At 31.1% G+C, this 14,725-nt stretch overlaps 1 protein-coding gene across 2 annotated transcripts in view; it reads left to right on the top strand.

Annotated features, from left to right (window-relative positions):
* Positions 1–13,782, top strand: part of LOC119686288 (late embryogenesis abundant protein ECP63-like) — a 28,756-nt gene extending 14,974 nt beyond the window's left edge. The window contains exons 1-5 of one of the 2 annotated variants that reach the window (XM_038100840.1): positions 9,975–10,025; positions 12,231–12,413; positions 12,545–12,735; positions 12,793–13,002; positions 13,085–13,782. In XM_038100840.1, the coding sequence (XP_037956768.1) occupies positions 10,013–10,025; positions 12,231–12,413; positions 12,545–12,735; positions 12,793–13,002; positions 13,085–13,171 (684 nt within the window). In that variant the 5' untranslated portion in view covers positions 9,975–10,012 and the 3' untranslated portion in view covers positions 13,172–13,782. Of the gene's footprint in view, positions 1–9,974; positions 10,026–12,230; positions 12,414–12,544; positions 12,736–12,792; positions 13,003–13,084 lie in introns of those variants that run through there. The other variant, XM_038100839.1, reaches the window with a different exon arrangement.
* Positions 13,783–14,725: the final 943 nt, after the last annotated feature.

Raw genomic sequence — 14,725 nt, 5'->3', positions numbered from 1 at the left:
CAAATGGTAGTCTATTAATAACATCTGATTATGTAAGCAATATGGGTCTGTTTTCAAGAAACAGTTTAGATTTACAAGGTAACTATAATGAAATATTTACCCAGATATTGGTTTAATAACCACAATTCGAAGAATAAATTTGTTTATATTTTTGTTTTTATATTGCAAGTGCGCTTTTTAAAACATATTTTAAGATTTATTATTTAAAATATATTTATTTTTCGTCTTAATCTTAAAAAATATCCATAAAACGTCCATAAGAATTCAAATCTCTGAAAACAATCCCACTATTGTCTCCGTAGGTATAGGTATAGGTTGGAGTGGCGGCCTTGTGTCCCAAAAAGCCCACTTAAGCACAAATAAAGGCCCGTTGTGGTACCACAGGAGTAACGTTATTTGTATATAGATTTAATCAGTATACATTTAACGCCGAAAAGAAAGGTAACGACTCCCCCATTATGCAAAGGAAAACCAACCTGACAGTTCTATGAACTTGGCTAGGTCCCTAACATTACAGGATGACAACTCAGTCAGGTCAGTTAGAAAAGGAGATCCAAGGATTTTTAATCTTCTTCTGGCTAGGGAAGGGCACTGACACATGAGATGGAGTACAGTCTCCTCCTCATCCTCAGAGCCACAGCCTCTACAAAAGTCATTAAAGGGGAGACCCAGTCTCATAGCATGCCTTCCTATTACGCAGTGTCCCGTCAGCACAGATACCGTAGTGCTGAGCAGGTTCCGTCTTAGTTGAAGTAGCTGACGGGTTCTCTTCTTGTCAAAGTTCGGCCAAGTCAACCTAGAAATCTGACATTGAGGTTCGTCAGCCCAGTATTGCTTGGCTATACTCAGGTATTTTTGTATGATTGCCAGTTTAACTGTAGCAAGAGGGACGCCTATATCAGAGAGGTTAATGTTAGGGAGAAGAGCACCTGCCTTGGCTAAATCGTCTGCCCTACAATTTCCTGTGATATCCCTGTGACCAGGAACCCAAATAAGTTTGACCCTAACAAACCTAGCTAGGTCATTTAGTGAAGCACGGCAATCTTGAGTTGTGATTGACGTGGCTGAGGTGCCCATCAGTGATCTGATGGCAGCTTGGCTATCAGAAAAAATTGAGATTGGTAAATCGGATGTTCGATTGCAAAGAACCCATTTTACAGCTTGGTGAATTGCCATTATTTCGGCTTGAAAGACGCTACAGTGGTTCGGAAGTCGGAGCGAGATGCTGAGACCCAGTCTTTCAGAGAAAATGCCACAGCCGACTCGTTTATCTATTTTGGAGCCGTCCGTGTAAATGTCAACCGTTTGGAGAGGGATCGCTCTTTCAAGGATCCAGTCCTCCCTGCTAGGTATAAGAGATTCGAACCCCCTAATTAGGTCTGGGTAACAACACATGTAGTCAATAGAGACGGGAGTTGGCAGATCCTGATTCAGTATGATCGCGTGGCCTATATCAGTTCTTGACCAGCAGGAAAGGGCGTTGAGCCTAGTTGCAACTATTTTGGCTTGCTGTTTTACCAGAAGCCGAGATGGCAACCAATGAAGCATAGCGAAAAGAGCTTGCGTGGGAGTAGAGCGAAGAGCACCAGTGATTTGTAGTGCGGCTATCCTCCTAGTTTTGTCAATTAATTTGGTGTGGCATGCTTTTTCAGTTGCTTGCCACCAGAAAGCAGCCCCATACAGAAGAATTGGTTCGATAACAGCTGAATAGAGCCAGAGTATAATGCACGGTTTGAGCCCCCAACTACGACCTATAGCTCTTCTGCAACAGTAGGTGGCGCATACCGCTTTGCGGGCTCTCTCAGCCAAGTTGTCTTTCCAGCTGAGTTTAGAGTCCAAAATTATACCCAGATATTTGACGTTCGAACTTAAATTTAGAGTAACGCCCTTTATCTTTGGTAAGGAAAATGTCGGAATTTTGTATTTCCTGGTGAAGAGAATAACCTCTGTCTTTGCAGGGTTAATATCCAGACCGAATTCCCTACACCATTCAGTTACAATGAGGAGCGCAGAGTTAATAACATTGGATAGAACTTCGGGGAATTTGCCAGATGAGGCAATAGCAATGTCGTCCGCATAAGCTATAACACTACATCCGGATTGTTCCAAAAGTTTTAACAACGAATTAACCGCTATGTTCCATAGAAGAGGAGAGAGAACTCCACCTTGTGGCGTTCCCCGACAGACTGCTCTGGAGGATTGAACACTTCCGATGTCGGATGTGATAATCCTAGTTTTGAGAAGGGCCTCTACAAATTTAACCAGACTATTGTCGAGATTTAACTTTGAGAGGGATTTTATGATACCATTGGGGCAGACATTGTTGAAAGCGCCCTCAATATCGAGAAAGGTGGCAAGTGTGTATTCCCTGAGAGAGATGGAATGGTCAACTTGCGAGATGAGTGCATGAAGCGCAGTATCGACAGACTTGCCTTTGTATAAGCATGCTGTGATGGAGATAAGAGCGCTGGGTTTATCTTGTTCCTGATATGCAGATCAAGAACTCTCTCCAGTACTTTCAGAAGAAAAGAAGACAGACTGATTGGTCTATAGTCCTTGGCACTGCAGTGAGTTATTTTTCCTGCTTTGGGAATGAATATTACTCGAGCCACTCTCCAGCAGCTTGGAACATACATAAGCTTAATACAACTGTTGTAAATGCTTAGAAGCCAGGGGAGGATTACGAATTCACCCTGTTGAATATCTGCGGGAATAATTCCGTCCGGACCTGGAGATTTATACGGTTTAAAAGTTTGGATAGCCCACTTTATTTGAGTGTTGGTCACTTGAAACGGATTAGGATTATTTAGAGGGGGTAAGCTGATTTGAGTTGATAAGTCAGCATCAGAGGCTATACTCCCTGGGAAGTGCGAGTCCAGAAGGGTGTCGAGAGTTTCCTTACTGGAGTTGGTCCATTGACCATTTGGAGCCTGGATACAATCGAGTGTCTTATGGGTAGAATTGAGGATTTTGCGCAGTCGGCTTGACTCGGAAGATGATTCTATGTTGCCACAGAAATTTTTCCAAGCTGCCCTTTTGGCCCGCCTAATGGCGTATTTAAATTCTCTTTGTTTCACTTTATATGGAGTCCAGTTACCTGTTGATTTAGCATCGTTATTGTCTCCGTAAGTCTACATCGAATTAGCATAACCAATGACGTAACTGCAGAAAACAATACACCAATAAAAACTTACATACATACATATTTATAAGGAAATATGAAACAACAGACTGAACTCACCATCACATCACATCACATCACATCACATCGCTATCACCATTCACACCTTTCGGCAAGAGACCACAAATTAAATTCCCACCACTTTTTTCCCGAAGATTTTGTGTGGCGATTAAAAGTAAGGAATTTAATTGCAGTAAATGCTATTTGCAATTTGTTTTTGTTGTATTTGTTGTACTTCAGTGCAATTGTACTTGCTGCATGTAACAACAAGGTACATTGAAGCGACCTTGAAGTCGGTCGGTTGACTGCGATATGACATCATCAGTTAAGTTATGAAGTTGTACTTTCAAGCCACACAACATTACAGCCAGCAAAAAAAGAACTTACGCTTTTGTTGCAAAGCTTGTTTGCATGGTTGTTGTTGTTTTTGATGTTGCCATCATAAAGTTTTGTTCGCGTTTAAGTAAATCACATTTTAAAGTCGTTTTAATAAATTATTTGTGCCTGCTGCAATTAACTGATCAGCAAATATAAAAACAACAAAAGTACTAATGACAACTAAAGCAACAATAACAAAAATAGAATAACAAATAACCAAAAAAAAAAATGGAAAAAACTTACTAACACGGAGCACACACTCACTCAAGCGTCGCAAAATAAACCAACCAAAAAAAATGAAGAACGCAAAAAAATGATTTTAATAAAAAGAGCAAAAAATTTAATGAATAATGAAAAAGCAAAGAAGTTTGTTTGTAGAATACACAATGTATAATACATATATGGTATAAACCTATTTATACATGTATACATATGTATATTTATACAAATGTATATATCAATGAATGTGGAAAATATATGTATGTTCCCTCTATGATTTGTTTGAAAAGAGTTAAAAGGTGTAAAAAACAAGCTGCGTGTTGGCAAATGCAGCAAAAACTTTATTGTGTAAATTTAAGTTTTGCTTGTGTTATTACACAAAATTAAACTTTAGCCGAGAATTCAGAAGATGCTGTATGTGAGTACATGTGTATGTAACATACTTGTTTCTAAACAAAAAAACACAATAACAACAATGACTTCAGTTTTGTCGTAAATCAAGACTTGGCATCTTTGAGGCGATTTATTAAACATATGCGCACATTGAGTTCTGTGTTGCTGAGTGGCTTATACACATATTGCAGCAACATTTTAAAATTTTTTGTTGACGTAAACAATGTATACTCGAAAATGTATTTTGTTTATGTTTAGCAACTCCTTAAAGCCGGTTTTTGTTTTTTTTTACTAACTTATAAAAATATATACAGAATACTCTTAATTAAAAAAACGAGATTTTTGTTTAGACTTTATATATTGTATATAAATTCTTTCTTTTTTATTGTACATATGTAAACTATCTGAAATAAGTAGACAGAATAACGAAAAAATGAAAATAAATTTATAATCTAAATTTATGACCTTCGCTATGGTACAATATATGCGTCATCAATATCTAGTTTGAGTATTCTAAGCTTTAATTTAGAACTCAAACATTTGAAATTAATAAAATATGTAAGCCACTCTTCTTGCCCTTCGTCTGTGTAAAAGCGTTTTGAATAATAATTCTGTGGTTTTTGCGTTTTAAAAATTTTTAATTCACAGAAAAAAACCTTCTACGCGCTCTGAACTGTAAGTTTGTTTTTAAATGATGATGCGTAATATCTACTTTTTATATTTAAGAACATATTTAACAAATGTATCTTATTATATAAAAATCTTGTGTCATTATATTCCTACACGCCCATTCTTAAAACCGGTTAACCGATTTTAGGAATATGTATGGTTGGTTCCCACTTCAAAAATGGGATAACGTTGGATCCGGTGGGTGGACAGGTGGTGCTGTTGTTAAGACAACAAAAATTTTTAACGAATTTTTTTTTTATTTTTTTTGTAAATTCCTTATCCAAAAATACATACTATAACAAATTTTGAGTTCCCTGCAAGCTCCGTTCAATATTGTAAAACTGATTTTAAGTGTTTTATATAGAAAAAAATGGTTGAATAAATTAAGAATTAAATTTTGTAGAAATATTTTAATAGGTGAAAAAGTTTTTCCTATAAGAACTTGTGTTGGAACCATAACCGTTCTGGATGAAATTGCACTATTATAAATATTATACACATATAAATCACATACCCAATCTGGACTTAATCGGATTATATACTTTTTATGGTAACGATATGTCCCATTGGTAAACAGAATGTTATCATTTGATAAATATTTATGATCTGTTGATTTAATATAACTTAAAACGTGTTAGACTATTGTACATTTATATTGTCATACTATGTGTAAGGTAGGTATTGCCATGATTGCTTTGTTAGCGGGTTGGCCGTTCTTCGCAAAAAGTTCAAGATATAAAAAGATAAAAAAAGTTAAATCCAAAAGAGTTAAAAGACCTTTCATCTTTATCAATGAACAGTCCGACAAACTGTCAAAAAAATACTTTTGTCAACCTATTTCTTCTGGAAGTCAGAGTCGGGCATTTACAGAGAAAATGCTTAATACTTTCTTTTTCTTGTAAGTATCCACAACTTTTGTAATGAGTATTAAAGAGAATGCGTATAGTTTCTCTGCGTAGTTTCCTATACACCAGTGAACAGAAAAAATCTGCAGTGAGCCTTGCGGTATTTACGCGGTCCTGGTCGAGCAGTAAATCGCTAATACTGAGCACTTGATACGGCCAAGTCAGGTTATTTTAGTGCACGTTTGCGTATTTTATTTACCTATAGGCTTTGACTACAGTATGGTTATAAGTTTCATCATTTATAATGTATATGCATCATTTTATTTGTGGATTATGTTTTCAGTTTCTGCTAAACTAAATATATGATCATATATAAGACTTTGTCTTGATTTTTAATATGACTTCCGCAATCCGATTGTCAAAGCAAACCGGATTCACCCCAATTTTAATGGATCTGAATTAGTGGAAGTCTACTGTAGCTCGAAACTTTTGAAGTCTTGTATTTTTTTGTTATCTTCTTATAAAAGTCTAAAAGTCTAATAGAACTATAAATTCCTAAACTTGACTCTGATACCTGTGACCCTCACATTTATTTATAAATTAACTTAATTTGCAATGTAAAAATTTATAACAGAATTTAAAATATTTAAGCAAATTACTGTGTCTTCTATGGAGAACCTGCTGTCAGCTGTACAGCTGTACACTTCAGTTAATTAATAATGATTACAAAAAATTAAAATATTAAATAATTAAGAAATTCAAGCAAAAAAATTTAATAGAATTTCAAGAATAAATTCTATTTAAAATAACTGCGCCATTGCACTAATGTGGTCATCTCAGCCGCCCCTGCAACGAGCAGTGCCAGTTGACGAGATGCAATTGGCATGCGGTAGACTTCATACTTATTTTAATTGCATTACTTTTTCGCCAAATAGTCGTACTCTCATACGTGTATCTCTGTATGTCGCCGTATGTTTGTAAGTAAACTAATGAATGAATTACTTGAATGCATACTAGACTTAGAGTTAGTACACTTACTGTAGTTTGAACTGATTTTGAATTGTGATTTTGAATGGCATTTGCGTTAGTGGCCATGGCAGTGCGAAGTATCTACACTTACGAAATTTAAAATATCTTTTTTTTTTATTTTGAATTTATTTCATTTCTGCCTTTCTTGTACTTATAATTTCTTTTAATTAAGATGACGTTGTTGTCAGTTGATCTCCTCAACGATAAATTGACAGTTTCTATTTGTTACTTTGAGTGGGGTTTGCTGTTGGAAATTCATTATTAAAATATCTCTTTTGTTCGCGTTTCTATTATTTTTAGTTGTTGTTGGCTATTAATTTTGCTTTATACAATTTACGCTTGAATTTCTCTAAAATGAAAAAATATCTACAATAAACTAGAAATTCTTGGCATGTGATGTCATTAGCGTTTGTTTTGAATTTTGACTGTTAAACACGACATGAGTTTCACTCGTATGCTTTTATAGAAGCACTGAACCCCAGCAGAAAACAAATGAAATTCGAAAAAAGTCTATATTTCAAAATATATTGCAATAAACAAATAACTAAAAGTTATAAAAATTTTAAAAATTTTAAAAATATTTTTTGTACCATTAATTGTAATAAAATAAAGTTGTCTTAAATAAAATTCTTATATTTTTTTTTTAAATTCTTATAAGCAACAAAATTACAGAAATTAGTTTTAGAAGTTTAATTCTGTTGAGTTAGCATTTATTACGATTAGTAGATTAAAACTGGCTGGTTTTATTGTGAAGATGTCGGAAACCACACCACAGCGCAACATTTTTACCAGCTACGTACTAAGAAACAGTAGTAGAGGACATTTACAAAGAGTATGGATGCTTGGAGTAAACAATAATCTTCTGAGAATAGGCAGCAATTATATTGAAAATAAATGCAAAAATCAGCAAGATTGTTAGGAGATCATGTGATAGGCTTAGATCCATTGATAAATATTACACCACGACTGAAAAAAATGATGAACAAATATTAAATAAATCTATTCAGCGTATTATGCACTATGGTTTTTCTTAACTGAATTGTGTAGTTTTTATGCAAAATGTGACTTAAACATACCATAAGTGCTGAGTTACTGTTAAAATGTGTAAAAAACGGAAAAATTCATTAAATGGAATTTCTACCAAATTTTTTTCACAGAATTCGCAAAAGATTTCTGCTATGATATTACAGTGAGGAACTAGAGCAACTGCTCGAGTCTACAGATTTAACTTTTTCGCTCCAGTGTTATTGCTGAATTTCTCTGTTTATACTGTTTTGCTGTGATTTGGAGCCTTTTAGTTTCTTCTGGTCACTGGTATATAGGAGCCCACCTAGAGAAAGTGCGCCTTCCGTTCAACATTAATTGTAGAAGTTGTGGCAACTTGGCCGAGGAAGAGATAAAAACCCTATTTTAGCAATTTTTTAGTTTTGGTTTTGAATAGATTTTTAGTAAAACACTTTCCTACTTTTGGATTTGGTTTACCTATAGAGAAATCCTGAATGAAATATAAAACGATAAATAATTGCTTATTATGAAAGGTAGAATAGTTACTCCCAATGGGTCACTGCAACCAACCTACCATGGCACTCATTGAACTTCCTCACCATGACAAAGCAGCTTTTTCCGAAGGGAATATTTTACAAATTTTTTATTCATAATAATAATACCAAAAACTATTATAATAGTGAGTGTTAGGTTGTATAAACTTCTTGGTAAAAAATTAGTAGTTTGTACAAACTTCGTATTGCGAATAGATTTTTAATTCCATATCTCTCTCTCTTTCTCTCTCGTTTTTTTCAGTATTTGATATTAAGTTTATTTTGTTATATTAAAGTCTTATATATCTTGATGACGTGAATTTGATTTGACCATATAGATATAATTTGACAAACACGACAAAATTAAATTAAAAATTATAGATACTTTTAAATATTTATACGTGTATTTTAAGAACAATCACTTTTATGTTGATTGATGCGAGTTTAGTAAGTAAAAAAAATTAAAAATATTATGTCATTTTTTATTAAAAGTTGTTTATTTAATTAAAATTTGCTGATCATTAGCAATTAACTTGAAGCTATGATATAATGGCCTAAGAAAATCAAGCAAAATTTTATTTATTTTTTTATTATTTTTTTAATATTATTTTATATTACTCTCTTAAGTTCATAATTTTAAAATTATATGAATATATCCGAAAACAATTTTAAGTTTTATACCAAACAATAGCAATAGAAATATTGTTCTATAAAATATGGATCCATTACATCAAAGATGCATTCTTACTATTGAAAGAAACCTTAAATTACTTAACAGTCATCAATGATTCCGGGTTTTTTATTTGTATTTGAGAATAAAAATTGCGATTAAAGTTATTTATGTTCAAATCAATGGATTATTTTAAGACTGAACAAAATTTGGTTGTAAACGGATCAGCGGGTTAGTTACCCGATTCTACTTCATTTTGCTACATGACACATAAGAATGTTTAAGCGATTCTTTTGCTCTGTGGTTCTAGTCTCATGTTCCTGTGTGTGATATTTTCACCTCAGAAGTATTCACGGAAAAATGAATCCAACAACAGTAATTTCAAACCCCCAATAGAGCGTGTCCAGGGCCTAAAATGTTTAATCTTAAATTAAATTTTTGTGATAATTCTTTACTTTCTGTCGACAAGGGTAAAAGGTATAGGTAAATTAAAAAGATCTTTCCATCTTTTCTCCTGCTTTCTTTGACTTGAACTGATTACTTTATTTCTAGCCTTTTTTATCCTCATTTTTCTTTCTATTTTTCTCTCTCTCTCTCCATCTTTACGTTTCCTTTATTTTGCTCCATTTTTTCCTACAATGGTTAGAGATTGGTTCGACAAGAGGCACAGCATAATTTATTTATAATCCCATAAAATTGAAAGAGTCAAATTCATATATCTGTTAATATGTTCAGATGAAAAAAATGTTACAAAATTACTACAATTGTATGCTAATTACTTTTAGAATTTGCATAGAGAAACTACAATACTATCACGGATATTTCATGTTCCAAACCGAAAAAAAAAATAGTGTAAAAGTATTTCAGTTTACGAATATATTTTTTGCCAATTAACCTTTCAGGTTGTGGCTAGCTATACTTTTTTTATATGCGCAAAATAACTAAAATGCTCGAACTATTATAGTAGAGGCAAATAAAAGATACGAAACTGAACACGAAATCAGTTGAGAGTTCTGATGATATTTTCATCATTGAAATCAGTTTTAAACGTGATTTAGTCATTGGCGGTTGATTTTATTAGCGCGAGATAATGTCATTTAGTGGTAAAATTAATATTTTAGCATTTGAGAGAACAAGTGAAAAATAATATAAAATCTGAAAATAATACAATTTTAAATAATAAATAAATTTAAATTTATATATAGATTTATGTAAATTTATTTGCTAAGTTAGAGAAGCTTACGTAGTAGTATTGTTTTGTTAATAGAAGATTACTTCAATCTTGATAATAATAAATTTAATTTAAATGTTACATTAGAAATTATAGTTTCAATGAATTTTTTATAGTTAATAATAATAAAGTAACGTAAGCTTCTCATTTGCGTACGTCATCACTTTTATGTATAAAAGTGGGATTATGTTTAAAAAAAAATTGTGAATGTATGAAAATGCCAATGTATATATACAAATAAATAAAATATAAAATTTGAATAAAAATTTTTTATTTTATATTCATATGTTATTATAATAATACAATACATAATATTCTACAATAATTTCATTAAGTGGAATTAAAAGCAAATATAAACAACAGATTAATACAGTTTATTTAATCTATTTTACCTATGACGCAATACCAAGGGAATGGACTAACGGTATCTTCGTTATTTGTTTCAGATATTTCTATAATTTACTAATTTTTATATGTGGAAAATTAAATTTTTGCCCCTTTTGAATCAAGTGGAAAGATTAATTGCTCAGTAGCAGTATTTCGTATAAGTTTTATTGTTGAATTCTTAACGATCACTTAAATTGCTGGCTATGTTAAAATCAAACTTTAATCATATAGTTTATATATAATCATCGCCAACATATATAGTCATTACATACATGCATACATATATATACTAAATTAAGAACTGAAATAGACACAGGTATGTCTAGATCCTCTTATTAAGTTGAGAATGTGTTTGTTTTTATGATCGCTGATATATTTTTATAACTACATTATAAACGGTATGGTTATAAAATTAGGAATTAAAATAGTTGAATTAAAACTATGTGAAAGGTGAAATATAACTTTCACCTACTTTTTGTCAAAATTAGGAATAATAATAGACAAAATATCTATATATCGCCGCGATGAGTTAAAAATATTTATATTTTTATAATATCAAATATGTTTCATGATTCTGATATCTTGTTTCTTTTGAGTCTTTCTATACATAATTTATAAATATTATTTTTTGTTATATTTGCGTTCTTTTTCTCTTAAAAATTAACTGATTAACTTAGTTTTTCTTTGCAATATATTTCAGTTCAATGCTTCGGTATACTTTATATTGTGTATGTGTGTTATATGGTCTTTGACTTATCCTTCAGTTTGATACAAACGTCTGTCTTTTTTCCCAATAATTAAATACTTCATTAAGAGTTTCATTGCAATTTTGAGTTGAGGGTTTATGCCAATTAGGTCTGACCCGATATTTTTAAATATGTGATGACGGTGGGTTTCACTTTCACAATATGATTATTTAATATGTCGGGTGTTAGTTTATTAAGCCCTGTTATATCCAGATTTTTTTCACCTATGTTCTTTTAAGTTGGGATTCTAAAATGGTAGCTTAATTGATATTAATTCAATTTTGTTGCATACTTTTATGCGCAGTGGAAAGAAACTTAAGTTTATGTATAGATTCTGTTCATATTCGCAACATATTTTATAATGAGGTTTTTTAATATTTTCTCGTCAATCGTTTGTTAATATTAAAAAAAAACCCTTTTGTATATAAAACCTATTTAATGGGTGATCGTGTAAAATATTTTGAGTTGTCTATGTTTTAATGGGAAGGTTTGCAGGTGATCGGTGCAAAATGAGTTTTATGCTGTTTAAATACATTCACACATATGTACTATATGTATGTATATATGTACATTTTCTATTATGTATATACGTATATATATAGTTATATGCAGTTTAGAAAGAACTACACAAAACTAGTGATTAAAAGGTTTACTGTCTTTATATAGGTTATTATCAGAATAAATCTTGTAAGACTCTTACATGATTGTAGCTGCATATATTATATTATATATAATATATTGTATTTAAAATATTTTTTCTTTATCAAATTAATAATATATTTTAATGAAAAATATGTATGTATGTACTTAACTTGCACTTTTAAAATAGTTTTATTTTGTTTGAATTTTAATGGAATGTACTTTTTTATTGATATTTTTTTAAATGCTAGTTATTATTTTGATATTGATAAAAATCAATAACTAACTTTAAATTTATGTTACAGCTTCTCTTAAAAGTTTCGGTGATAAAACCGCTAACCTTTTCAGCAAGAAAAAGGATGAAGCCGAGAAATTGGCTAAGGAAAAGGCCGACAATGCACAAAAGATGGCTGAAGATCAGGCCAAGAAAGTAGGACAAGCAGTGCAACAAACCAAAAGTGAAGCTGAAAATTTGGCTGCTAGTACAGGTAAAAAAAAATTTATAAATTAATAAGTAAAAATATTTGAAAAATATTAAATATGTTTGTCAAACGCTTCAAACGTTTACGCTTCAAAATAAAGTACTTCAATAAATTTTTCTTTCAAAATAATTTAATAGCCAAAGAAGCTGCTGAACTTGCTGCCGGTGAGGCTCAAAAAGCCGGTCAAGCCGTTGATCATGGCGTTAACACTGCTGCTGCCGCTGTAGACAATACTAAGAGACAAATTGATGCAACAGTCCAACATGCCAACACCGTGGCTCAGAATACCAAACAAGCTGCTGCAAATTTGGCTGATCAATCTCAAAAGGTAGGCGTTTGCAAAACTTACAAGTAAACCTTTTTTAAATCTCTTTGAAATAAACAGGCCGCTGCCAATGCTGTTGATCAAACTAAGAAAGCAGCCAATGATGCCATCAACCATAGCGTAAAGGCAGCTGAACAAGTTGTCGATCAAAAAATGAAAGAAGCTGAACACGCGGTTGACGGTGCCATGAAAGCCACCAGTCAAGCTGTCGATCAGAAAATGCATGAAGCCAATCAATATGTTGATCAGAAACGTGAGGGTTTGGAGAAGGTAAGTGCCAGCATTTATAGTATATGAAGTATACGAAGACCTCTTGTTATATACTCAAATTTTGAATTTTTCAATTTGACAGACCATCCATGATTCAGCAACTCACGCACAGGAATCTGCTGGTGCACAGGCTACCCAACTGCTTGGAAAACTTAATTTGGGCAAATAAATTTAATGCAATTATAATATATAAATTTAAATATTTGACAAGCCTGCAACAAAAGTTAGAAATTAAATTGTCCATTATTGAAAATTCAAAACAAAAAAAAAAAACAAAAATTGCGAAAAATATTGTGCTTAAAAAAAATTAATTGAAGGAATTGAGAGATTTGCTTTATAGAGAAGAGTCCTGACAAGTGCCAGTCTTGTGATTGTAAAAGTTTATAAAAATGTTAAAATTCTTATAATATGGGGGTGTGGCATATTTACACTACTTACCAGCTAAGATAAAAACGAACAATTATATTGAAATGAAACAAAGTCAAAGCATATTATACTATTTTTAAACAATATTTATATTAAAAAAGAGAAAAATTATTTTATTTTAATTTCATAAAATCAATTAAAAATTGCCTTGAAAGACATAAAAACCAGAACGTGTCCTTTTTATATTTTTATATGCAATATTACTTTTATATAAAAATCTTTTAAGCACTTGTTTAGAATATTTCAAACTCACTCCCCATCTTTTCTTAGCAATTTCTATTATTGACTATTAGATATATATATATAAAAAAAAAATTAAAAAAAAACTATTTCTACTTTTGTCAAATTGCGGCTTTATAAAACTTTTTTTTTTAATGTGAATTTGTAGTTTGTAATTTATTTTATATGATAATTTTTTAATATATTATATAAAAAAGAGAAATGATGCGAATATTTTATTATTATTATTACAAAACAAATAACAAGAGTCTTAAGCAAATCAATTTAATATTTTAGATGTAACTAATTGTTACGGCAAACAAAAAAAATGTAATTAAAACTTTAAAAATGTAATAAAAAATATAAAAAATAAATTTAAAAATGTAAAAAAATTAATTCTATTACTTTCTATATATATTTTCAATAAAATTAATAATTAATATTAATTTGAAAGAAAGTCTTATAATATAGAATAGATATATATATATATATATATATATATAATGCAGATCTGAGGTAAATTATTGCTTAGTCTGATGAAGTGATAAACAATAATCCAGTCAAGGCGCAAAGAGGGGTTTTGAAGAAACCTCGCAGTTAAGAGAAAGTAAAAGTGTTCAGGTGCACTGACTCAACTTGCCGCAACATAATAAAAAAAAAACAAAATTTAAAAATTAAACTAAAAAAGAATAAAAACATAGATTATTAAAAAAATAATTAAAAATAATTAAAAAGAAAATAAAATTTATTAGTTGAGCAGAAAACTGTTTCGGAAACTTTTCAAATATCTATTATTAGCTGATCTAACTATATATATATTTGTTGTGTTATTTATTGAGAGATACCCTACCTTTCTACCTATCAGCCCTATCTATTTTCTATAGATACCACTGAAGATGAACTAATACTGTCTTTATAAATACCACTGAAGATGTTGTCCAAACCCAACAAAACGTTAGACTAAAGGATAAAATAAATTATGACGTTTATTTGTATTTAAACTAAAATACAGAATAGTCTAAATAAGACTCATCGAAACAGCATTTGAAAAAAGTCAAAAATAATATAAATATTTTTG

This window comes from Teleopsis dalmanni, chromosome 2 (assembly GCF_002237135.1).
Source record: "Teleopsis dalmanni isolate 2A chromosome 2, ASM223713v2, whole genome shotgun sequence".
In the NCBI taxonomy this organism is placed as follows: Eukaryota; Metazoa; Arthropoda; class Insecta; order Diptera; family Diopsidae; genus Teleopsis; species Teleopsis dalmanni.
Note: the sequence above shows the minus strand (reverse complement) of the source record. Positions and strands in the feature narration are given on the sequence as shown.